The sequence below is a fragment of the Hemiscyllium ocellatum genome, chromosome 7, assembly GCF_020745735.1.
Source record: "Hemiscyllium ocellatum isolate sHemOce1 chromosome 7, sHemOce1.pat.X.cur, whole genome shotgun sequence".
Taxonomy (NCBI): domain Eukaryota; kingdom Metazoa; phylum Chordata; class Chondrichthyes; order Orectolobiformes; family Hemiscylliidae; genus Hemiscyllium; species Hemiscyllium ocellatum.
In genome coordinates this window covers 47,842,334-47,869,500 of record NC_083407.1, presented here as the reverse complement: position 1 = coordinate 47,869,500, position 27,167 = coordinate 47,842,334, and the positions used below count along the sequence as shown (strand labels likewise).

General features: G+C 40.0%; 1 protein-coding gene across 1 annotated transcript in view; it reads right to left on the bottom strand.

Moving 5' to 3' along the window:
• The window catches only part of lrp2a (low density lipoprotein receptor-related protein 2a), a 290,923-nt gene that overhangs the window by 65,492 nt on the left and 198,264 nt on the right, over positions 1-27,167 (bottom strand). The window contains exons 57-66 of the mRNA XM_060827752.1: positions 26,315-26,511; positions 25,065-25,310; positions 23,282-23,410; positions 13,031-13,150; positions 11,569-11,685; positions 10,258-10,374; positions 7,232-7,369; positions 5,786-5,908; positions 5,545-5,673; positions 2,738-2,869 (exon numbers count right to left, since the gene is read on the bottom strand). Of these exons, the coding sequence (XP_060683735.1) occupies positions 2,738-2,869; positions 5,545-5,673; positions 5,786-5,908; positions 7,232-7,369; positions 10,258-10,374; positions 11,569-11,685; positions 13,031-13,150; positions 23,282-23,410; positions 25,065-25,310; positions 26,315-26,511 (1,448 nt within the window). The remainder of the gene's footprint in view (positions 1-2,737; positions 2,870-5,544; positions 5,674-5,785; positions 5,909-7,231; positions 7,370-10,257; positions 10,375-11,568; positions 11,686-13,030; positions 13,151-23,281; positions 23,411-25,064; positions 25,311-26,314; positions 26,512-27,167) is intronic.

The following is a 27,167-nucleotide window of genomic DNA, read 5'->3' as shown; positions in this document are numbered from 1 at the left end:
ATGTATGATGTGGCTGAGGCAGTTGCCTAGCTTGGTCAACCAAGGACAACAGTTCATCAGGTCTGGGAGAAGGTGGCAGTCAAACATAGTGAAAGACCATGACAAATTTAGCAAATTTTACAGACGCTAACAAGGTAAGATTAGCCAACAATATCATAACTCAAAATATTACCCTGTGCCAATATTGCACATTTGCTACTTGATCTATGCCAAGATGTCACAACTTTAAAGATTTTCACTGGTTAATAATGCTTCAATAGATCATACACTGAAATTTCACTCCTAAGTTATCTTTTACAGGCTGCACATTTTAACGCTGCTATAATATCATGCATGGACATGGATTTGGATTTCAAAGTTTCTTTACCAATATGTTTGAAATTGGCGGTGGTGGGGTCACTTATAAGATCCAGCACCTGGCATTTTCTCCATTTCCCAACCTGCCTCCCCAACCTATCCATTATTTTACAGGCAGCAGTGGAGACACCTGATCTTTGGCCTATTTGGTGTCTAAATGATGACCATGTGTGATGTGGTGCCCGCTGCTATTATAAATCACAGAATCCCTACAGTTTGGAAACAGGCCCTTCGGCCCAACAAGTCCACACCGACCCTCCGAAAAGTAACCTACCCAGTTAAATGTGACAACTTATATCAGGCAAGCTGATATGGAGGAAAAGAGGAGGAGGAGGAGAAGGCATTCTTTGTCAGTCTTCTATGCCCACTGGATGCCATGATCCCTGGCCTCATATTCATACTCGTATCCCCAATTTCCCTGACAACCTTCTTTGAGGCATGCCAACCACCTCCCACAAACACCTTAGATTTATCTCCCATTTGTATCTATAATTTCCCTTTCCTCAGGGACTAGCTGTGATCCTGGCAATGCTCCCTGCTCAGACTTGGCACCGTTGGTCTACAGAGCTGCTGGCTAACTGGTTTGGCCAAAAAACCCCTGAGACAGGCTGTCATTTCTAAATGGGCTGACATCTAACCTTAAGGCATGTCAAGCCTCTCTGATGGTAAAGTGACTAAAAGGACAGCTGGCTTTGTTCTGGGGATTAGTCCCCAGTCAGTGTTTTATTTGATGGGTTGGGAAACAGGTTGCCCCATAACATCCAGTCAACGGGACTGGATTCCAAATGAATGCTGCTAACAGCCAAGTCTGCTTCAGCACCACCTTACTGCCTTTATCATCATTTGGTTGCCTGGCAGGTAGAACTCTTTGCATAGCAGTGTGAAGGGCCACTACCACAGTCTGCATTTTTCTGTTATCAGTTTCTTCTGCTGCCTTTCACCTCAAGTTGAACCAAGTTGTTTGCAATCTAACTATCCTATTTTATTATGAACTAATTTTCCAACTCAACGTCCTTTCCATCACTAATATCAGCTAATAATATTTCAGCAAGGACTCTGATACAGATATCTTTTTTCATTCTTGCATAACATGTGGCATCTCTAGTTCAATCACAATCGATGTCCAATTGCAATGTCAGCAGGTAGTGTTGATTCATCCCTTTGAACTGCTGCAGCTCAAGTGTTGCAGGTTCAGCCAGTTTTGTTCGGAAGGGAGTTGTAGGATCTTGACTCACTGACAGTAAAAAGGACCTATAGTTCAGAGTCAGAAAGGAATGTGACTTGAGGAATTTCTTAACAGGATGATGGGGTCCCAATGCATCTTCTGCCCTTGTTCTTCTCATCTTTAGAAGTTGCAGGTTTGAAAAGTATTATTGAAGGTACCTTGGTGAGTTGCTGCAGGGCATTGATACACACTGTTATGTCTATATGTATAGTTGGTGCAAACAGCAAATGTTTAAGGTGGTGGATGGAGTGCCAATCAAATGTGCTTTGACCTCGAGAGTTTCGAGCTTCCTGAGTTGTTTTGGAGCTGCATTCATCTAGGTAAGTGGACAGTATTTCATCACACTTTTGACTTGTGTCTTGTACATGGTCAACAAATTTTGTGAAATCAGGACATGAGTTATTTGCTGCAGAACTCACAGCCTCAAACCTGATCTTGTAGCAATTAATGGTGTAAAAGTTATTTGTTTTCCCAAATAACATCTGACTCACTCATTAGTACCGTAATAGATTTGTTCTGAGTTCTCCACCATCTCAAACTCAGCATCCTAACCCTTGCATTCACAACCTTACATGGCATCAACTGTCTTTATCTGCATAACCGTTGAACATTCTAAAACACTTCTGTATCCTCCAACTTCAGACCCAACTTTTCTAGCCATATCTTTTAATACCATGTCCCAGTGTTCTGTACTTTCCTAAACCTCTCCATCTTGCTGCTTGTTCCCCTACTCCTGAAAGACACTCCTTAAAATCAATTGCTCTAACCAAACTTTTAGCCACTCCAGTCAAGAGCTCATTGTTCAGCTCAATGCCAATTTTCAAACTAATTTCACTTCTTTAAGCAATTTTGTTTTTCTGCATTTACTTAAATTCAAGTTGTTGTTGCTACATCCTTGAAGTTAAAAAAGTCAGGACTTTGGATATGTGCTCAAAAAGAGACTCTGAATGAAGCTTTCTGACATCCCCCTGCTGGTGTACTTTTCAACAACTAACAAATTTCACAAGAAAAAACACAATTTGAATAGAGGAACCATTTCTTTGTTTGATTTCAAAGATCAATTTTTCTAGCAGTTCATTTTTTAAAATCAGCTAGTGGCTTCAAAAAGTTACCAATAAGCAGTTACAATATATAAAGCTCAGATTAGAGATTTACCTTCACAAGCATTTGTATCATCCTCCTTTACTTGGTACCCAGGCCTACAATAGCAGATAAAACCACCATTGTTCAGATCTGTACAATTGTGCTCACAGAGGTTTTCTGCACAAGATCGTGTGGTATCATGATCTATGGAAAGAGCAAGGTATTTTAATAGTGGGAAAATTAGATATTTCTTGTTATAACTTACTTCAACATGTCAACCTGTGACAAAAGATATATGAACTTTATTGGAAAGAACATGCAAGATGATTTGGTGTGATAATTAAAATTCTGGATCCTTCAGTCTACTTGCAATCTTGCACTGAGTCTCATCTGTTATACTCAAGAGCTTAATGGGAGAGTTCCATTTTTCCCAACACCCTTAACTGAGAACATTCTGATAATTCTTATTTGGATAAAGAGGAATTATAGTACAAATAGGTCTACTAGGTTCTGCAGTGCTATAGTAAGCCATCATTGCAACCAAGGCAGCAGCTATACCACAGAAACCTGGCTGAAACTATAATGGAGTTACATTTTAGCACTAAGCATAGCTACAGAAAGTCTTGTGATCATGTACTAACGTGCACATTCTTATCTTTGTTGTTTAGCCACTTTTGTCAAAATAAAATCAATTTAAGAGTAGAGGCAGAAACACACATCCTCAAAATATTCATCAGATTTTACTTAAGTTTATAAATAGGCCTAAGAAATTGGCTGCCTACCACAAATGTAAAATCACGTGTAGCTTTGCATGGGGTGCAGTAAAAGTGTGTGCGTACAATTAATTATTTTGGTTTTGCTCAAGTACACCAGGAAATCAGATAACTTCTCATTCTTGAGTTGTACTCTGCTGTTAACTGATAGGCAAAACCGCTTTTAATCAACCCAAAATTGTTGTAAAAGAACTGAAAGTACTTCTAGAATATTGTACATAAATTTATCACCTCACAATAAAATTAACATTTTGACTGGCTTAGAGTTTGCTGTGTAAAGATCATGTCAGGATTGAGAAAAATACAAAGCTGTGAATCAACTCTACTGTTGTAAATGGCTATGTGCTTTAAATCTAATATTTCCCACATCCAAAATTTGAAAAGCCCAAAGTTGTTTTTGAAACAGCATTCTTGCAAGTCACATATTATCACCAGTGATTTTTGCTTTAAAACTAATGGCCTCAACTGTACAGTTTATAAGTCATTTTCATGGAGTCAATTAAGAGGTAAAAATAAATATATAGAACAATACAGCGCAGAACAGGCCATTCAGCCCTCGATGTTGTGCCAACTTGTGAATTAATCTAAGCCCATCACCTTACACTATCTCATCACCATCCATATATTTGTCCAAGGACTGTTTAAATACCCCTTATGTGGCTGAGTTAACTACATTGGCAGGCAGGGCGTTCCATGCCCTTACCATCCTCTGAGTAAAGAACTGCCTCTAACATCTGTCTTAAATCTAGAACCATTCAATTTCCAGCTATGCCCCAAATATATTAGACCATAATCAGTTAATACATCAACGACAGTCAGGATTTCCTGTTTATTTTAGAGTTTGTGGGTATCTGACTGATACTGTATCACATATTACACTGTTGTACAGTACTCTACATATGTATATTATAAATTTTCCTTCACATTGCTACCAAATTTATACTGCTGTGTATTCTGAAGACCAATGCCAAATTTATCATTGCTATTCTTTACATCTGACAATTTCAATAGATTTCAAAGTTAGAATCACTACAAAACTGCAAATTGATCTTGAATTGTTAATCAGAATTATCTGACATAATAAGATACAGGGCCAGAATTTCTGGGGGTGGTGTTTTCATGCAGTTTACCACTCTGACCCTTCTTTATTTTATAAAGGAGAGAACTCTGAATTTCTGAAAGGATATTCTGTTCCTTAGAGCTGTACTTCCATTTGGACAGTTCTTTCATTGAGTAGAATTATATGGGGAAGGAAAACTGCATCCCCATTTCACCACAGTTGGCTAACGCATTTTAAAATGTAAAGGTCCAAACAACCATGTTGATAGCTGCTGTCAAAATGTCAGTACATAAGGCAAGTGGGATATTAGGGTGCTGGGATCGTGTGTAAGGTGCCAGATGTATAGGGAGATAGGTTGCCAGGTAAGTAGAGTAACTGTTGGGAAGGAGCAGCACTTGGGTAGGATGCTAAGGAGAAGGGGTGGCTGCCAAGTCATTAGGGTGCCAGGCTGCAAGATGATAAGATAAGTGATGCAGTATTTAAAATAGACCAGGAAGGTTGTGGGAAATCATGTCCAGCAGGGTTGAGGATATTTGGGCCAGGTGCGTTTGGATGGATTTGTGTTGGGTTTCCGGGGAGAGGGAAGATGTACCAGATGTGATGGTGTCAGGTTGGGTCTGATTTAAATTGACTTTCTTGGAAGGTCTGAGGTATAGAGGAGTTGTCCAATAGAAAATTCAATTTCTGGGGCAATTCCTTCAGAGACTGCTTTGATGACAATTCTGCAGAGACCCTATATACAACTTCCATATATTCTGGAATAATGACTGTCTAACCAATGGAAAATCTGGACCATTAATGCAATTTACTGATTTTTGCCAATTAGATAGTCAATTGATTGATTCAGTTACTATTTTATCTATAAGGTCTGCCATTCACCATTGTACTTTTCATCTACAAGTTAATATTCTGTGCAGCTTTTAAACTTTACTGTCATTAGCATCATATAAGCAGTTGCAGTTATTCCAATATCATCACCTTCTTCCCTTTTTTGCTGTGCATTACACCCTATATATGAGTATCTAAGTATGTATCTGCATACTTACTGCATCCCAATTCATCAGATTGATCAGCACAGTGAGCATAATTATCACAAACATGTTGGACAGGAATGCAGTTTCCATTCCCACATTTATATTCCTCAGTTGTGCAAGGATGAGGTGTAGCTGGTTTACCTAATTGTGAAATAAAATTTCCATGAAATGCCATTGTTGTGTATGTGCATACATAAAGTTATTGCTTTTTATCAGCCAAAGCAGAGGTGAATAACTGTGAACACAAACTTACAGTTTTCTTCTTTTTCATCACTTCCATCTCCACAATCATTTACATGGTTACACAATTCATGTACGTACACACAGCGATTATTATCACAACGAAAACGGAAAGGAGAGTCACACGGAATGTCCACTAGAAAAGAACAATTGTTTAAAAGCTTTGATATTTGATGAAAATAACAAATTGCTAGTATTCCCGGGACTTGGTAACTTTAGTGGGTCTGGTGAGCCTGTGGAATTCACTACCATAGGAAGCGAGGTCAAAACATTGTATGGTTTCAAAAAAGAATTTGATATAGCACTTGGGGCCAACTATCTTGAATTATATATCAAAGGATATGGGAGAAAAGTAAGAACAGGCTACTGAGTTGGATGATCAGTCATGATCATAATGAATGGTGGAAGAGACTCGAAGGTTCCTGCTCCTATTTTCTATGTTACTATGTTTGAAATCTCATGTATTTATTGATATTGTAAGTCTTATTCTAAACTGCATTGCGCACTCCTATGGCCCCATACTTATTAGCTGCTGGTGAAAAGCAAGGATTGGTATCTCAAAGAACCAGCACAGGCATGATGGAGGGAATGGTGTTCTGATCTGTAATTTTGTATGATTCCATGATTCTGCACAAAATAAATATCTATAAAAGAGTAATTGGCAAAACACTGGCTTTGTAATGAAGTTGGGAAGATGATCCTCTGGAAAATATGGGTCAGTGGTGCTCACTTCTCAACTCTTCTTCACACTGTACTTCCATGAGGCACTCATTTAAACCCAAAGAAGAATGCGGAACAGAGAATGTACTTTATGCAGAAAAAAATTTACACCTTACTTCTCTGATATTCTTTAATTTATTAAATCCTTGTCACTGCTACCCTGTCCCATCCTGGTTATTATCCTGGTGAAGCTCATTACTTTGTTCTTTAGTTCAATATTTGAATATTTATAGGGTATACCTAATCATATTGGTGAGATAATATGGAGAATTGGTGGACTCTGCTTTCCTTTGCTGAAACTCCACAGACCATAATTATTTTCAAATGCAACGATAACCCCTAACTTCTTAAATAATGGTCAACAATTTATTACAGTGCCCAGAAATGCACTATGCTACACTAATGAGAAACATTCAAATTCTCACACTATCTCACATGTAATCTCATAAGTGAAACTGGCAGTTCAGTTCTTAGTACCCAGACAGTGAGTTCATTGTCCACAAATTCTGAGTGAACCTATGGAAATATATTTCACAGCCTCACAGTGAGAGAGATTTTAGTACCATTTAATTGAAATGAGACCAACTATCTTGAATTATATATCATTCAAATATGTCAAGGGAAAGTCAAATGAACTTGTATACTCTTAAATGTTCAATTTACAAAAAGATGTTATCACTTCTAATGAAAGATAATTTCATTTTTATTAAGTTTTACAAAGCTCATTGAAATGGCTTACAGCAATGGTGGAGCTCTTCATCAGATCCATCTCCACAATCATTGTCACCATCGCACTTCCAGTATGGTTGCACACAAACATGGTTCTTGCACTCAAACAGGAAAGGTGGACAATAGGTTCCATTGGGATAACGAGTTGCTGTGAAGGTTAAGGACATAAATGAACAATTAGGAAGATACATTTCTAATAAATGTTGAAACATACTTCCATATACCAAGAATGCCACACATCACAAAGATAGCTCCTTAGTGACAGCAGAATATAAAATGGCTGCACTTTTAGTCACCTATAGTACTTTACATACCTGACTTCATTCTTGCTTTATTTTGCTACCTGTTTTCTGTCCTTTTTACTCTTAGAGGGAGTAATGGCTGCCGCTAATGAGCATTAAGAAATCTTGGCTATGCTGCCCTATTGATATGCTAGCATTAATCAAATTATTTCATTAGGAAGATCATCATTGTCCAAGTTCATTTCTAGCAGAAATCACTGAATTACAATCAATGGCCAACTTTCTTCCATCTAACATGAGACAGTTGCAAACGTGGGACTATACTGGCCTGTCTGTTTCAGGAACTCAATGGATAAACATGCTGAATCCTTGGGAAAGCCAAGATCTTTAGGCAATCTTGACCAAGGTGTGAATGTCTAATTCATCTCTATCATAATTCTAGAAAACTTAAAACTTGTTGACAACTCTAAATTGGGAGGTACAAAAAATGCAATGGAAAACTGCTGAAAAATATCAGAAGACAATAACAAACTTTCAGAAAGTACATTGGCAATAAAGATCAATATGCAACATATTAACATGAGAGGTACACTTTGTTAGAAATAATCAGGAGGTTATATATCTGAAGTACAGATATATAAATTACTAAAAGTAGCAATGAAGGTTAGTAAGGTCACAATAATAGCAAAGCACTGGCATTCATATTGAGAGAGACAGAATGGAAAAGCAGAAAATTTAACTTAAACTTCTGGAGCATTTGTTAATCTGCACTTGGCATACTGTGCACTGTTTTGATTTCTATATAATAGATAGATATAATCAATACTGGACAAGGGCATAAATGAATTTACCAAAGTGAATCTAAACTGAGAAATTATATACATCAAAACAAAACTGTGTACGTTGGGGCTATTTTCTATTTAAAAGTGGCAATAGAGGTGTGATCTGAGGGAGGTTTTTAATATTATGAAAGTTGATGGGATAGAATTATTAGGAAATAGGCAACCAGCTCCACTTTCTTCACATGCAATACAACTTACACTGACCTTCCTATTTCTGTCTTTCTGCACTGTTCCCACTAATTTCACAGAAAATCATAGTAACTAGAATGCATCTTGCTGGACTTTCATCAGGCCTCCGGTCTGAAAGCTGGCTTCAACCATTTCGAACCTTCATTGTATCCTCAGCTCTCCTGAATTGTCATACAGGAAGAGCTAGCCATTTGGATACAGAACTGGCTCAAAGGTAAAAGACAGAGGCTGGTGCTTTTCAGACTGGAGGCTTGTGACCAGTGGAGTGCCATAAGGACGGTGCTGGATCCGCTGCTTTTCGTCATTTATATAAATGATTGGGACGTGAACATAAGAGGTATAGTTAGTAAGCTTACAGATGACACCAAAATTGGAGGTGTAGCGGACAGTGAAGAAGGTTACCTCAGATTACAACAGAATGTTGATTAGATGGGCCAATGAAGTTTAATTTAGATAAATGTGAAATTAGACAAATTTTTTAAAAATTGCATTTTGGAAAGGCAAATCAGGGCAGGAAATATACACTTAATGGTAAGGTCCTGGGGAGTGTTGCTGAACAAAGAGACCTTGCAGTGCAGGTTCACAGTTCCTTGAAAGTGGAGTCACAGTTAGATAGGATAGTGAAGAAAGTGTTTGGTATGTTTTCCTTTATTAGTCCGAGCACTGAGTTTAGGAGTCGAGAAGTCATGTTACAGCTGTACAGGACATTGGTTATGCCACTTTTGGAATAATGGGTGCAATTCTGGTCTTTCTTCTGTACAAAGGATGTTGTGAGACTTGAAAGGATTCAGAAAAGATTTACAAGGATGTTGCCAGGGTTGGAGGGTTTAAGCTATAGGAAGAGTCTGAATAGGCTGGGGCTGTTTTCCCTGGAGCATTGGAGGCTGAGGGGTGACCTTGTACAGGTTTATAAAATCATGAAGGGCATGGATAGGGTAAATAGACAAGGTATTTTTCCTGGGGTGGGAGAGTCCAGAACTAGAAGGCATTGGTTTGGGTTGAGCAGGAAAAGATTTAATAGAGACCTAAGGGGAACTTTTTCATGCAGAGGGTGGTGCAAGTATGAAATGAAATGTCAGAGGAAGTGGTAGAGGATGGTATAATTGCAACATAGGAAGAGTTTGGAGGGATATGGGCCAAGTGCTGGCAAATGGGACTAGATTAATTTAGGATATCTGGTTGTCATGGACAAGTTGGACTGAAAGGTCTGTTCCTGTGCTGTGTATCTCTGATTCTATGATTCCAATCCACACTTTGATTCTTCAGTTTCATATCACAATTACTTAACATTTGGGTTACTATTACTGCAAGTGCAATATTTAGCAGTCATAAAAACTTAAATAAAATAATGCCTGCATTAGAAAAATGAACAATAGAATTCTAGTCAAATGTATCAATGAGAGAGAGTTAATTCTCCCTTTGTCTTGATACAGCCTTTCTGATTTAATGGTCTTTCTACAATACATAGGCATAATCACAACTCTTTTCCTTTTTTAAAACTGTGAAAAAAAATCATTAAACTAATTTATTGCCTTTTCTGAAACTACAATAAATACTTCCATTTCTAAAAGTTCTCCTCTAGTTTCCACCTTTGTTAGCTGTATAAGAGATTGACAAAAAAAAGTTCAGATGAAGTCTCTCAACTCCTTCCATTGTTAATAAACCTGCTTTACGTTTCCAGCTTCTTTGCTTTTATTTCATTGTTCAGCTTTTTTTTTGTAATATCTAGTTCTTTACAGAATTGTGTGCTTAGAAAGACTTACGACAGGCACTTTCATCAGAGTAATCTGCACAGTCAGCATTCCCATCACACCTGAACCTTTCAATGATGCAGTGACCACTAGAACACTCGAAGTAACTGGGCAGGCATGTCAGCAGCTCTATAAAATAAACACATAGGTATACATAACATCAAAAAATCAAGCCAGATTTTGATGAGAAATACTGTGGAATATCTCAAATTCATCGGTGTACCAGAGGCTCACTATTTCTATGTGGGACCTGAGGGAACAACCAGATGCAATTTTTAAAATAAGGTTTCTTTTTAAAAAACGTCCGAGATGATCTTGATAGCTCATGTAACTGGTATCTCCAATTTCAGTTAATTATTTTGATGTTATGACAGCATCACAATCTGTCGTGGGGTTTGGTGGCTCATGAGATATAACCTTAACTCCTATTCCTTTTCAGTTGGCTTAACCAAATAACTATTTATGGCATAAAAACACTTGAAATTGCTATCACAAACTTTTTAAATCATTGTTCTATTCCGTCGAGATCTACAGCATCCCATAGCTCCCATCCAACTTGCAGATCAATCCTCAAAGCATTAAAACTAATTAAGATTTGAGAATACAAATACTTTGTTTATCCAGTTAACAACTAGCCATTAACTTCATGAGGCACAATATAGTTGAGTAATCTTTCACATGGGATCTTATTAAAGACTTTTTAAAATCCAGAAGCACTCACCAAGCAGTGGCGAGGTCTGAAGGTTACAACTTACCTCATTTAAAAATCTGGTTACAACTAGAATGAGGTTCCTACTTTAGTTCCTCTCACATATTGCTGGGGGAGGGGGGGAGCATGAGGGTCTGCTTGTCAAGCACAAGTGATATTCTGCCAATTGAAAACCTGATTTACTGGCAGAAGACTAATTTGGTGAGGAAAACTGTCACAAGAGAAAAACGTTGGAATTAGTTTCCCAGAGGCAACTCTTCGTCCTCAATGTTCTGACAGGTTCCTTCATTTTAGCTGCAATAGTGAAAGAAAATCATAGCAAATAATAATCTATTTAATAGGCCATCTATTGCTACTTCAGAAATGGCAATGGTACATTTTTGCTATTGTAAGCCCTCCTCTGAAAGACCATTAGAAAATCCTTCACATAATTTAACTGTTGAAATGTCATCTTATTCATCTCCACCATTTGTGTTCATTGTTAGTTTATCTCAGAACTTTCCTCTGTGACATTAACAATCTTTGGCGCAATAGTTCTATAAATAACCTTTTGATTCTTGCAAGATACAGGAACACATATTTTGTTCTTCTATATTCACTAGCTCTGATCATACCACAGTCTCGTTCATCTGAGTTATCTTCACAGTCATTATCATGGTCACACACCCAACGTCTAGGAATACACCGCAAATTGTCACAGCGGAATTCACTTTCGGTACATTCACGAGGCCCTGAAATAAAGCATAGCTACATCAATCAGACATGTGAAGTCACAAATTAACCTAAAAATTCTGCCAATAATTTTCTAACATCTAAGACTATAGTCTAATTGGTCCATCAAAACATATTACTGTAGAATTTAGAAAATTCAAATAGATCCTCATGATAACAGAGCGCCATCTTCTGAAACAGAAACAGAAATTACTGGAGAAACTCACCAGATCTTGCAGTATTTGTGGAGAGAAAGCAGAGTTAACATTTTGGGTCTACTTCAGAATTTGACATGTTCATTTTGTTTTCTCTTCACAGATGCTGCCAGACCTGCTGAGTTTCTCTAATAATTTCTGTTTTTGTTCTAGATCTTTAGCACCACAGTTCTTTGTTTTATTATCCATATGTTCCAATTCAATGCTCATATCCAGTTTGGAATAGGGGATCAGTGTGATAGGTAAACTAGCTTGATTTATAACATCAAGGCATAAAATGGTTTTTAATGTAGACAATAAACTGCTCGTAGTCACAAAACATTTACCAGGTAGTATATGAAAATTAAATTATTACTTGACACTTCTCAATATAGGGAAACTCTAAATTTCTATCTGCTTGGTGAACGTTCAATGCTCTGGACTAGAAATCAATCATATTCTTCCCATCGCTCTGTGAGGACTCAGTATTGAAAGTTAGCACATAGGTACGTAGGCACGTAGTTGCTATATTATAGTCACAAATTCAGATCAAGGAAATTGGTCATATTGGTCACAGCTACAGCACATACCACAGAATCAAAGTATTTACAATAAAGCTGCTGACTGTGTCAAAATATGAGAGACTGGTAAACAAACATTCCAATAGATAATGGAAGCATTGAATAGAAACAATATGCAGAGAACAATAGTGCATTGAGTATGCGAGTTAGGAAGTCATATTGTGGCTGTACAGGACATTATTTCGGCCGCTTTTGGAATACTGTGTACAATTCTGGTCTCCCTGCTATACGAAGAATGCTGTGAAACTTGAACAGATTCAGAAAAGATTGACAAAGATATTGCCAGGGTTGGAGGGTTTGAGTTATAAGGGCAGGCTGGATAGGCTGGGGCTATTTTCCTTGGAGCATTGGGGGCTGAGGGGTGACCTTATAAAGGTTTATAATATCATGAGGGACCTGGATAGAATAAATAGATCTGCTGAGTTTTTCCACTGATTTCTGTTTTTTGCAGCTATAAAATTATGTTTATTTTGCTAAACCAAACAGAATGTTTATATTGAAGGAAGGATAAAACTAGAATTCACTGGTTGGATCAAATGCCCTGCTCCTCTGTATTCCATGTAATTTATTTTAATAATATCATCACATACTGCAATCACGTTCATCAGAATCATCACCACAATCATTTTCTCCATCACACTTCCAGCGAAGTGGAATACACCAATGACTGTCACATCGGAAATCGCCCACAGGATTGCAAGTAAGATCCTCTGTAAAATACAGAAAACAACACAATCATGACTCCATTAGCTTGATGATTTTATATGCAGACAAATACACATGTTACACTTGTTTCATACGTAAACACATGTACAATACATGCACAATATGATAGTTTTCAATTTGTGCACAATCAACAATCTAGGCATATGTTGCTTGAAGTTTCCACAAAATTGAAAGCAAAAGCCAAACTTGATCAGTATATCAGTTTTTGTTGCCATTAAGGTGTGCTGGCATTATTTAGTGCAATGCATCAAAGACTATACAATACAATATACAATACAATAGAGCACAGCCCACCTAGCTTGCGCTGATTCCTAGTCCTTATTTAGACTCAGTACTTATTGTCCATATATGGTTTCTGTCCCTCTGTTCACCTAATTTTCATGTATCTATCAAGATACACCTTAAATATTTCTAACATGCCTGCTTCCACCACCTCCACTGGCAGTGCTTTCCAGGCACCCACCATCCTATGTGTGAAAACTTTTTCCCACACTTCTCCCTTAAACTTTCCCCTGCTCATCTTGAACGTGTGGCCTCTTGTAGTTGATCTTTCCACCGTGGGAAAAAGTCTCTGACTATCCAACCTGTCTATGCCTCTCAATGTTCTTTTGAGACAGAGTCATTGGTAGACCTCCAAGAGGTTGCCCCTCACCCATAGAAAAGTCCAGTAAAAACAATATGAGTTTATCCAGACCAGGCAACCTCTCCATCTGTTAAACCTTCTTTCCAAAGCATCCATGTCCTTCTGTAGCATGGCAACCAGAGCTGCACATAATATTCCAAATGTGACATAACTAAAGTTTTGTACAGCTGTAACATAATTTTTCAACTTTTATATTCGATGCCTTGGCTGATGAAAGCAAGCATGTTGTATGCCTTCTTGACCACCTTATCCACCTATGTGGCCACTTTCAGGGCTCTGTGGACCTGTACACTCAGATCCCTCGATATGTTAATGCTCCTAAGGGTTCTGCAATTTATTGTATAGTTCACAACTGACTTTCAGCTTTCTCGCATTTGTCTGGATTAAACTCCATCTGCCATTTCTCTGCCCAAATCTGCAATCTACATCCCACTTTATATTTTGACAATCCTCCTTATTATCTGGAAATCCACCAATTTTGGTATTATCTGCAAACTTACTAAATCAGACCACCTACATTTCCTTCCACACTATATATATATAATATATAGGTCCAAGCACTGATTCCTGCTGAACATCACTAGCTACTAATCTCCATTCCGAAAAGCACTCTTCCACCTCTACTCTCTTTTTCTAGGATCATGCCAGTTTTGTATCCAAACTAGCCAGCTCACCCTAAATTTCATGTAGCAGCCTGCCATACGTAGAACCTGATCAAATGCTTTACTAAACTGTATGTCGACAACATCCACTGCCCTTCTGTCATCAAATCAATCTTAACACCTCCTCTAAAAAACTGAATCAAGTTGGTGAGACATGATTTTCCCTAAACAAGCCTATGCTGCCTATCACAATCAAGTCCATTTGCTTCCAAATGTGGATAAATCCTGCCTCTCAGTATCTACTGTAACAGCTTTTCCACCACAGACCACAGGCTCACTGACTTGTAATTACCTGAATTATCTTGGTTTCCCTTCTTAAATGGAACAATACAAAAGATTGAGGAACATTAAGCACAAATTACATCCAGTGCAAACTGAGTTTCTGCTGTTCTTTGTACTGGTTTAAATATGATGTGGAAGTGCCAGTGTTGGACTGGGTGGACAAGGTCAGAAATCATACAACACCAGGTTGTAGTCCAAGGGGTTTATTTGAAATTACAAGCTTTCGGAGCATTGTTCCTTTGTGAGATGAAGTGACTTTGTCAACAAAGGAGCAGTATTCAGAAAGCTTGTGATTTCAAATAAACACCTTGGACCATAACCTGGTGTTGTGTGTGACTTCTGACCTGGGTTAAATACATTGAGCTTGTAAGCTGGCCTCAGCCACAAAATTGGTCATACTTGCAGATCATATTAATAAGAGTACATTCCAACAGTTATTGGTAGAACAGAACTTGAATACTGATGAAGGAGAGAGACAGAAACATAGCTGAAAGTTTTTCATCTTGAACACAACAGAATGAATGTAAGAATGCCAAATTTCATGATTACAATTTATACAATAGCATAAAAGATATATATATATATATCTATGTAGGCTGCAATGGTGAAAAAAATTCCTTTATGTCAAGAAAAACTTGGTGGTTATCAATATTTGCTGCTACTATTTATAGAACGCCAAAAAAATGTCAGAATTAACTGACAACATTCCTGTAATTTTGCTTAAAGGACTAGTGGGACTGCAATAAATTACACCATTTTTTACTTAACATAGCAATACATGACCAGATTTTAATTTCATCCAAAAAATTAGGAGTCCTAAACAAAAATTATACAAGACAATTTTATATGGTGTTAGAGTTCTCTCTCCTGATGTAAAGGAGTATTCAAAGTACGTTAAATTTGATTGGTTCTCATACATCACTGCAGATTCCAGATCCCTGACATACTTCTGAAATTATACATTGGATGTAACAGAATGATACTAGTATTTTCTGATAGAAAATTGCTCATCATGATTGAATGAAGCAATGTCAATTCTTCACACTGTAGGCAAAAGGCAAACAATCTAGTGAAACATCAAGGGGCAAAATGGAAGGATTAAACAGGCCTGAGTTAATCATTTGTGATCGCTATAGGTCCAAGTTCTAAGACCAAATCTCTCTCAGAAACTTAAAGTGAAGCTTATAATCTCTATGTTATGCTTCACATAAAGGAAAATAAATTAGAACTATATACAGTGATATTCCATCTGACTTGGCTGAGGTCAAGGAGAGAAACAAGACATGGAATAGACTCCACTTTGAAAGTTACCTTCTAACATACATAGCAGTTGCTAATACCAGCACAAACAGTCTCACCAGTAGCAGGTAAGTTAAAACCACCAATATGAAAGCATAAAATAATCACATTAATTCTCCCAATATTCTATAGGGAATCTGCTATTCTGAAATAAAAATCTAATGTTTCAAGTATTAAAAGGAATACCGAGGTAGGACATTAATGGTTCAAATTATACAGATGATGTAAGTAGGGACTGTGAAGAAAAGTTAACTTTCTCTGAGGGGAATGGGCATTCTGTTCCTAGATGATGACAATGTTCTACTTTCATTCTGATAAAGCTCAGTTGCGATGGACATCTTTTGTTTTCTTTCTTTCCTACCTCAGGAAGATTCTGCAACTGTTGCTGAGGGTCAGGAACTCAAAGGTGCATATTACATCCCACCATTCTTATCAGTTAGGTTTCAGACTAATATCAGGAATGGGCAGAGGACTAGGTCTGGAACTTCGGAAGTTTAGAAGAATCAGATGTGACTGCATTGAAGCATACAAGATTGTACGGGGTATTGACTGGGCAGATGGATGTTGCAAAGGTTGTCTTTTGTGGGAGGATCTAGAACTAGAGGTCACTGTTCAAACATGATAAATTAAACAGAGATGAGAAAACATTTTTCTCTCAGAGGATTGAGAGTGTTTGAAAATCCCTTTCTTAAAAAGCAGTGGCTGCGAAATCTGCAATTATCAAATTGATGAACGATTATCAGGGATATGCAGGCATGTAGAGGTTAAAATCTAATAAGCCATGATCGTACTGAATGATGCAGCAGGCTTAAAGGGCTAAGAGATCTACTTTTGTTCATTGTTCATTTGTTGCTGTAAACTAACATTGTATTGTGCAGTGACAGTTTCTTATCACATATTTTTATAAGATCAAAATCATTTCCAGACTATTTAGAAGAAAATCAAAATTATATATACCATGGTTGGGATTTTGGTACTATTTGTGAAGAAAGAATAGCGCTCACCCTTCAGCTACCTGACAGCTATTCACTGACTTTTGTGCGTTTCTCAATGGAGTTTCCTCTGTTCCAGCATCTAACTCTGGATGACACCCTCCAAAAGGTCTCAGCTGTGTTCAGGAGGAGATAAAGAAACAGCAAGGCTCTTCAATCAGTCAGATTGATTGAACAATCCTCACTCCGACAAGCATAGATAAATGGGGGGAGGGTGATGTGCCCATAAGTAGGTTAAAAATCACACAACACCAGGTTATAGTCCAACAGGTTTAATTGGAAGCACTAGCTTTCGGAGCGCAGCTCCTTGATCAGTTGGTTGTGGAGTACACAATTGTAAGACACAGAATTTATAGCAAAAGTTTACAGTGATGTAACTGAAATTATACATTGAAAAATACCTTGATTGTTTGTTAAGTCTCTCATCTGTTAGAGTGACCATGTCAGTTTCACTTAGAGTCATAGAGATGTACAGCACGGAAACAGACCCTTCGGTCCAACCATCCATGCCGATCAGATATGCCAACCCAATCTAGTCCCACCTGCCAGCACCTGACCCTTATCCCTCCAAACCCTTCCTATTCAAATACCCATCCAAATGTCTCTTAAATGTTGCAATTGTACCAGCCTCCACCACATCCTCTGGCAGCTCATTCCATACACGTACCACCCTCTGCGTGAAAAAGTTGGTCCTTAGGTCTCTTTTATATCTTTCCCCTCTCATGCTAAACTTATGCCCTCTAGTTCTGGACTCTCCCACCCCAGGGAAAAGACTTTGTTTATTTATCCTATCTATGCCTGTCATGATTTTATAAACTTCTATGAGGACACCCCTCTGCCTTGGATGCTCCAGAGAAAACAGCCCCAGCCTGTTCAGCCTCTCCCTACATCCTTGTAGACCTTTTCTGAACCCTTTCAAGTTTCACAACATCTTTCCGATAAGGAGGAGACCAGAATTTAACACAATATTCCAACAATGGCCTAACCAATGCCCTGTACATCCGCAACATGACCTCCCATCTCCTGTACTCAATACTCTGACCAATAAAGGAAAGCATACCAAACACCTTCTTTCACTATCCTTTCAAGCTGCGACTCCACTTTTAAGGAGCTATGAACCTCCACTCCAAGGTCTCTTTGTTCAGCAACACTCCCTAGGACCTTACCATTAAGTGTATAAGTCCTGCTAAGATTTGCTTTCCCAAAATGCAGCACCTTGCATTTATCTGAATTAAACTCCATCTGCCACTTCTCAGCCCATTGGCCCATCTGGTCCAGATCCTGTTGTAATCTGAGGTAACTTTCTTTGCTGTCCACTACACCTCCAATTTTGGTGTCATCTGCAAACTTACTAACTGTACCTCGTATGCTCACATCCAAATCTTTTATATAAATGATGAAAAGTTGAGGACCCATCATCGGTCCCTGTGGCACTCCACTGGTCACAGGCCTCCAGTCTGAAAAACAACCCACCACCACTATTCTCTGTCTTCTAACTTTGAGCCAGTTCTGTATCCAATTGGCTAGTTCTCCTTGTATTCTGGGAGATCTAACCTTGCTAACCAGACTCCCATGGGGAATCTTGTGGAACGCCTTACTGAAGTCCATATAGATCACATCTACCGTTTTGCCCTCATCAATCTTCTTTGTTACTTCTTCAAAAAAATCAATCAAGTTTGTGAGACATGACTTCCCATGCACAAAGCCATGTTGACTATCCCTAATCAGTCCTTGCCTTTCCACATACATGTACATCCTGTCCCTGAGGATTCCCTCCAACCCACTGACATCAGACTCACTGGTCTATAGTTCCCTGACTTGTTCTTACCATCTTTCTTAAGCAGTGGCACCACGTTAGCCAACCTCCAGTCTTCCGGCACTTCACCTATGACTATCGATGATACAAATATCTCAGCAAGAAGCCCAGCAATCACTTCACTTGTTTCCCACAGAGTTTGAGGGTACACCTGATCAGGTCCTGGGGATTTATCCACCTTTATGCGTTTCAAGACATCCAGCACTTCCTCCTCTGTAATATGGGGATTTTTAAAGATGCCACCATCTATTTCTCTACATTCTATATCTTCCATGTCCTTTTCTACAGTAAATACTGATGCAAAATACTCGTTTTGTATCTCCCCCATTTTCCACAGCTTCACACAAAGGCCGCCTTGCTGATCTTTGAGAGACCCTATTCTCTCCTATTGTCCTTAATGTGTTCATAACAACCCTTTGGATTCTCCACAAGACTTTTTTAAAAGTTACATTCTCAGGTTGACTGTAATAATTGGTGTCAGCCTAGATAATATGTTGAAGGTGTTAAGCCCCCTATGTGCTGTTGTCTGCGTCATACTGTTTAGACTAATTCTAATCTTAAAAATTTAGTTAACAAAATCTTACATGGATTCATGCAGTTTTTGAGCAAAGTACAATGTAACTCGGCAAGTACAAATTCACCCCACAATATATATGTGTGTGTGCGCATGTGGGTTTTTATATGTGTGTGTGTGTGTGTGTGTGTGTGTGTGTGTGTGTGTGTGTGTGTGTGTGTGTAGGGGGGGGTTGTGAGTGTCTGTGAGAGAGTGTGTATACGTATGAGTCTGAGTGTAAAGGGGTCTAAGTCTGTGAGAGGTGCATGTGAGAGTGGGGAAGTGTGTGTGTCCTCCCTCACCTCCATCCAAGGCCCCAAAGGAGCCTTCCATATCCATCAAAGTTTCACCTGCACATCCATCAATGTCATTTATTGTATCCGTTGCTTCCGATGCAGTCTCCTCTACATTGGGGAGACTGGACGCCTTGCAGAGCTATTTAGGGAACACCTCCGGGACACCCGCACCAATCAACCCCACCGCCCTGTGGCCCAACATTTCAACTCTCCCTCCCACTCTGCCAAGGACATGTAGGTCCTGGGCCTCCTCCACCGCCACTCATTCAATCACCCACATCTGGAGGAAGAACGCCTCATCTTCTGCCTCGGAACACTTCAATCCCAGGGCATCAATGTGGATTTCACCAGTTTCCTCATTTCTCCTCCCCCCCCCACCACCTTACCTCAGTTCCAACCTTCCAGCTCAGCACTGACCCCTGACCTGACCTACCTGCCAATCTCCCTTCCCACCTATCCACTCCACCCTCCTCTCTGACCTATCACCTCCATCCCACCCCCATTCACCCATTGTACTCTTTGCTACCTTCCCCCATCCTCCTCTCTGACCTATCACCTCCATCCCCACTCCCATTCACCTATTGTACTCTTTTTGCTACGTTCTCCCCAAGCCCACCCCCCTGCCTCCCATTCCCCCACCTCCCGTTCTCCCACACTTATCTCTCCACCCTGGAGGCTCCCTGCCATCAGTCCTGATGAAAGGCTTTTGCCTCGGATGCTGCCTGACCTGCTGTGCTTTTCCAGCATCACTCTAATCTAAACCCCAGGCGTGTGTGCGTGTCTGGGGTGGGGGGTTGTGGGTGTCTGTGAGAGAGAGTGTATACGTATGTGTGTGAGTGTAAAGGGGGTCTAAGTTTGTGAGAGTTGCATGTGAGAGTGTGGAAGTGTGTGCGTCTGTAGGAATGTGTGTGTGCGTGTGCGTGTGTCTGCGGTGCGGGGTTGTGAGTGTCTGTAAGAGAGAGTGTATATGTGTGTGTGAATGTAATGGGATCAAAGTCTGTTAGAGGGTGCATGTGAGAGTGTGGGAGTGTGTGTATCTGTAGGAGTGTATGACAGAGTCTGTGTGCATATCTGTGTGTGAGTGTTCGTTTGTGTGTATATGTATATATAGCAATGGTGGTCACCTGTAATGTGACATGAACCAAGGTCCCAGTTGAGGCCCTCCCTATAGGTATGGAAAGTAGCTATCAGCCTCTGCTTGGCCACTTTTCACTGCTGCCTGTCCTGAAGTCCACCTTGGAGGATGGTTACTCGAAGATCTGAGGTTGAATATCCTGGACCATCAAACCTCAAACAGATCATTGTTCATAGCGAGCTGCCCGGCTTTCAGGACAACTCCATGCAACCCTGTCATGGCAGGTGTCTCAAGATGTGTCGGAGTGTGGATATGGATACCATCATTACTCGTGGGGACACCTCCCACCATGCACGTGACAGGTACTCATGCGACTCAGCCAACGTTGTTTATCTCATACGCTGCAAGTAAAGATGTCCTGAGGCATGGTACATTGGTGAAACTGAGCAGAGGCTACGGCAACGGATGAATGGGCACCACACAACAATCAACAGACAGGAGTGTTCCCTCCCAGTTGGGGAACACTTCAGCAGTCCAGGACATTTGATCTCGGACCTTCGGGTGACCATCCTCCAAGGCGGACTTTGGGACAGACAGCAGCGAAAAGTGGCTTAGCAGGGGTTGATAGCTAAGTTCGGTACCCATAGGGGAGAGACACACACACACACACACACACACACACACACACACAATATATACACACTCTCTGTCGCAGACACTCACAACTCCCCACCCCAGACACACACAAACCAACATGCACACATACACATTTGTTTGTACTTCATGAATCCATGTAAGATTCTGTTAACTCATTTTTAAAGATCAGAATCAGCCTAAACAGTATGCCATAGACAACAGCACATAGGGGGCTTCACACCTTCAATATATTATCTGGGCTGACGCCAGTTGTTACAGTTAACCTGACAATGTAACTTTTAAAAAAAAATTTGTGATTTACATAAGAAAGAAGTGAAACTAACATGGTCATTCAATAGATGAGAGACTTAACAATCAAGGTATTTTTCAATGTATAATTTCAGCTACATCACACTGTACACGTTTGCTATAAATTCTGTGTTTTACAATCGTGTACTCTACAACCACCTGATGAAGGAGCAGCGCTCTGAAAGCTAGTGCTTCCAATTAAACCTGTTGGACTATCACCTGGTGTCGTGTGATTTCTAACTTTGTGCACCCCAGTCCAACACCGGCATCTCCAAATCATGACAGAAGTAGGTGACATGGCGATGGTCAGTGTGTTAGTTCCATACGTCTACTCCCTTTCTCCCATCAAGGTCCAGTTCTCAGATTCAAGGAGGGAGGTTAGTAATCAATTCACCCCATTTAATAGCCAATCAAGGCCCATTATCAGAGATTGACTGGCACTTTCAAGTCAGTGAGTGTCCCTGAGGTTGCTATGAGAGGTTTTGTTTCTTCGCATCTCTCCCTGCAATACCCTACACTCCAAGCAAGCAGTGATTCAACTGTTGACACAAATTTCGATTTTAATTGCACAAATCTGGGGAGAATGCCCCTATCATGGGGCACTCCGACTCTCATTTTCCTCCAAAGACATCCTGCTACTGCCTCTGAGCTGGATGGCCATCTAGTGTCAGCAGAAGACATCAGCAACTGTGCAGTTCTGGTGTTTGTGCTGATTGTTCATTCCACAACAATTTCAAACACGGTATATGTCCCAGTGCAGAGTTAATAGAGAACTTCAGATGCTGATTATCAGATGTTAACTTGAGTCCTTTATTATCATCTAGAAGGGTCAGGCAGGAATGCCCCAGACCAAAGAGAACAGCTGACATAAAACACTAACCAGAGTTATATCGTCCTGAGACTCTGTCCAACCAATCCTTGAATGTCTAATGTTTGACGACCTTCATCTGCAGTGTCATAGCATTAAAAGCCCATTAAAAATGATGATATGTCCCCTTTCTGGTATTCCCAATGCCTGTCCTTGCTTTTCTAGTTTACAAGCGTGCCTTTATTTGAGTATGGGCTGCACTCTCAAATTTGTTTGTAAACACACTCCATTGTCATTAATGCTTCATTCTTTGTCTGTTCAGTGCTTAGTGAGTGAATGGGCCTGGAAGAGCATATTCTAGAGTGGGGGTCATGGATATGGAGTGAGTGGTGGTTGTAGTCTGGCATGGGGGCATGGCTGAGGCATGGGTTTGGGTCAAAGGGCATAATGTGGCATGGCTGAGGCATGGGGAGAGTGTGGAGCCTGAGGGGTGGTGACAAAATCTCACAGCAATAAGAGAGGACTTTTAAACAGTTTACCACTGAGAGCAATGGCTCCTGTGGCTGTCTCCAATCTCCTTCTCAAAATGGCAGGTTGGACTGCAGCCTGCACCCCTGCAATGAAAATTCTCTCTTTCCTGATCATCATTAATTCTATTTTTCAACCAGAGAGCAAGCCAAAAATAAATAATTGAAGGATTTAAATGAGATACTTTGCAAATGTGCCCCATTTTTCCTGACATACCACAATTTTGCTCATCACTATTGTCCCGGCAGTCATCATAGCCATTGCATACAGCCCACTTAGGAATACAACGGTAATTTGTTTGACAGGCAAACTCGGTGTGGTTATCGCAGGAGTAGTTGACCCCATCTGAAATAAGAAAGTATTAATGAGAAATATTATAGTTCACTGATCATATGCTGCCACCTGGTGACTGCTTATAGTTATAGTTTTGCTATATATTTCTTCTTTTGGGAGCCTTTTTATGGTCAGTGCTGGGTTCCACCTATCCTGATATATGCAAGTTGTTAATTTCAAGTTACAATTGTGGTACCTGTACTATATCCTCCATATCAACTACCCCAAGACATCAGGCAGTTCTCAAAGGGAGTGCTTCACGGCTCCACAAGGCTTGCTAACTTAAAGTTTTTGTTTTTAAGAAACATGTGTGAGACAAAGAGGAACAATCATATCAGTCCACCTGTACGTTTCTGCTTGTAATGACCTCTCTAACTCCTTTCACTGTCCCAAACAAAACTATTATTTAACTTTGTCAAGGAACTGCCGTTTTTCCCATCTACCACAATCAAATGAGAGAGACCTGGCCTTGAAATACACATCAGATGGGCCGTGCCATTAAGCTGCTCATTGTTAAAACCAGACAAATGTGGTTATTTTAGAACACACTCTACATTTCTCTGTAATGAATGCCAACACAGACTTTTCATTGAGTAAGATGCACAGGGTATATTGTTGTTATTCCTGCAGGGTAAATGGATGTTTATTGCCTATCCCTAAATTGCCCTTGAGCAAGATGGCAGTGAACACTCTTTCTGATCCACTGCAGTGCATTTGGTGCATGTAGACCCACAATGCTGAAGGGAGAGACTTTGAGGCTGTTGAGTCGGTGACAATGAAGGAACAGCAATATATTTCCAAGCCAGAAAACACATTTTAAATTTATGATATAATGGACATACACATGTTGACAGATATATTGGGCTGTGCTTTTGGGCCCCAGTGAGGACAAAATTGTTTCCCAAGGAACCAGTGTCAGCTAGGTGCCAATTTCTGCTCATCGCCAGGAAGTTTTGAGGTGAGCAAAGCTACCTGCCCGATGAGACAGTTAGCTGGTTAGGCTGATGAAGACCTTTTTAAATTGAAATTAAAGTTGGCTGACTCTATCTCCAGTTTCCCAGCATGCCAGGGGAAGCTGTACAACTGCCTGGAGATACCCACCAGACACTCAGTACCCAGTGGCAGACAATGGGAGACAGCGCTTCTACAGCCCAACTCATCTGCCTGGTGCAGCACACCATCATCTATCCAACACCTTTCGCCCACCACCACCATTACCACTACTAGCACCACCATGCACCTGTCCTCTAACACTGACTGCCTAGCTGCTGCATCTGTTTCGTAAATTTGGGATTGAAGAAAGGTTGGTAACAGGATGTCTCCATGTTGCAGTACCCTCTCTGTTAGTGATCACCCATTGCAGGCTGCAATTCTTCTAAAACCGAAAGCCTTTTAATTCTCCTTTCACTTGGAGATCTTGTGTGCCACCTTTAATTGGACAAGGAGCCTGTTTTCATGCTAATTAAAGGTCTGTCTCCATGAAAATCTCAATAAATGGCCTCTCCTCCTGCTTGGGGTGGATTCAGCAGCTGTAACCTAATCTCAGGAGGAAAATCCAGCCCAGTAATCTTTATAATATAACACTGTTGCTAGCAGTTTTAGTACTCTCAATAAAGTGCATATAGCCCTATTCATTTCAGGTACATTTTCCTTCATATGTACTCACGGCATTCGTCAAAGGGCTCATCAGAGTAATCTCCACAGTCATTATCTACATCACATTTCCAGGATTGTGGAATGCAGTGACCATTGTTACATTTAAACTGGCCTGGATGACAAGTTCGGGAAGCACAGTGAGCAGGGTCTTCATCGGAATTATCTATGCAGTCATTCTCCCCATCACATTGCCAAGCTTCAGGAATACAACGTTTGTTGACACACTGCCACTGGTAGTTCTCACATTGATGATTGACTAGAAAAAAATTACAGATTGGATTCACTGATACAGTTTTTTTCCAACTCAGTAACATTTTAACGTTAGTGGGATAACCCAGCTCAGTTGTCTGAATAGCTGGTTTTTAATACAGTACTGCATCACCTACAGCATGGATTCAATTCTTATTCCAGCTGAGGTCACCATAAAGGCTCACCTCCTCAACCTTGGTCCTTGCAGGAGACGTAGTGACTCTCAAGTTAAACTTACCACCGGTCATCTCTCTCTGATGACTAAGCAGCTCTATGGTCCTCTGTGTCTATGGCAACTTTACATACAGTGGGAATTGGAAAATGGGGGCTGGGGTACACAGTGATCCCACCAACAAGCCAAAACATGAAGTTCTGAAAATTTTAACTTCACATTCTCATTTCCATATCTAGGTTATGACCAGAAGGTGTCAGTCAAAATTGGAAGGCGGTCAGGCTCTTAGTGAAGCTCCTAGAAACCTAGGAACCAAGGAAACAGTTCAGAGAAGGCTTACCAGACTCATTCATGGAATGTGTGCGTTGCCTTATGTGGAAAGGTTGGACAGGCGAGGTTTGAATAGGAGTTTAGAGTTTAGAAGAATAATAAGTGACTTGACTGAAATGTAAAAGATCCTAAATGTACAAGACTGGTCTTGGCAAGGTAGATGTTTCTTCTTGCAGGAGAATGTACAACTAGGGATCACCATTTAAGAATAAAAGTTTGCCCATTTAAGTTAGAGATGGGGAGAACGTTTTTCTTACAGAGGATCTCAAATCTTTGGAATTCTTGTTGACCAAAGACAGTGGAAGCCAAGTCTTTGAATATTTTAAAGGCAGAGGTAGATAGATTTTTGATAATCATGCAGATGAAAAGGTCATTGGGATAGTTGGGAATGTGGAGTAATCAGATCATGAACAATATTATTGAAAGACAGAGGCAGCCCAAGGGAAAAGAGGCCTACCGCTATTCCTCCATTTTGCCTTTATGTTGAATCAACAATAAGAAATGCTTACTACAAAGTACAATGTCTTCATCAGATCCATCTGCACAATCCTGATAACCATTACACAAGAAGCTGGAAGTAGTGCAATTTCCATCATTGCACTGAAACTGTCCAATTCTACAATAATGGGTTGGGCAGGTTGTAGGTTCATCTGATCCATCCCGGCAATCTTTCTGTCCATCACATTTCCACCAGATAGGAATACACCTATGACAGACAAAACAATGAAGTTTGCCTTTGTGTATGTGCAAATATGTTCAAAACAAATGATGTAATGAAAACTACTACTAAAGTCTCAATATTTGCAATAAAGCTTCATGAATAAAAATGTTGAAGAATGAATAATGGAAGAGGACAGAATTTATAAATTTCTACTTCTGGTGCAGAGCATTTGTAGCTATGCACAAAAACAAAATAAACGAACAGAAAGTTCAGCACAGCTTACTAAATTAACTCTAGAGGCTGATGTCCAATCACCAAGTCACCTTTTATTCATACAAGAACAGTCCTTGACTTAGTACTGCCTCACTCTGACTCAGCTATCAGAGTGTTACTATCTCTGTGATTCACCTTTTTATCTGTCAGCTAGGGCTCCCTGATTGGACCAGATTAACAGCTCCAATCAGCGAACACATATTCTATGAGGTCCAGCATTGAGAGAAAAACTGAGATAACTGGCTGAAGTTACCAGGGTGGTATGGTGACTCAGTGGTTAGCACTGCTGCCTCACAGTACCAGGGACACAAATTTGATTCCATCCTGGAGTAACACTCTGTGTGGAGTCTACGCATTCTCCCAGTGTCTGCTTGGATTTCCTCCAGATGCTCCAGTTTCCTTCCACAGTCCAAAGATGTGCAGGTTAA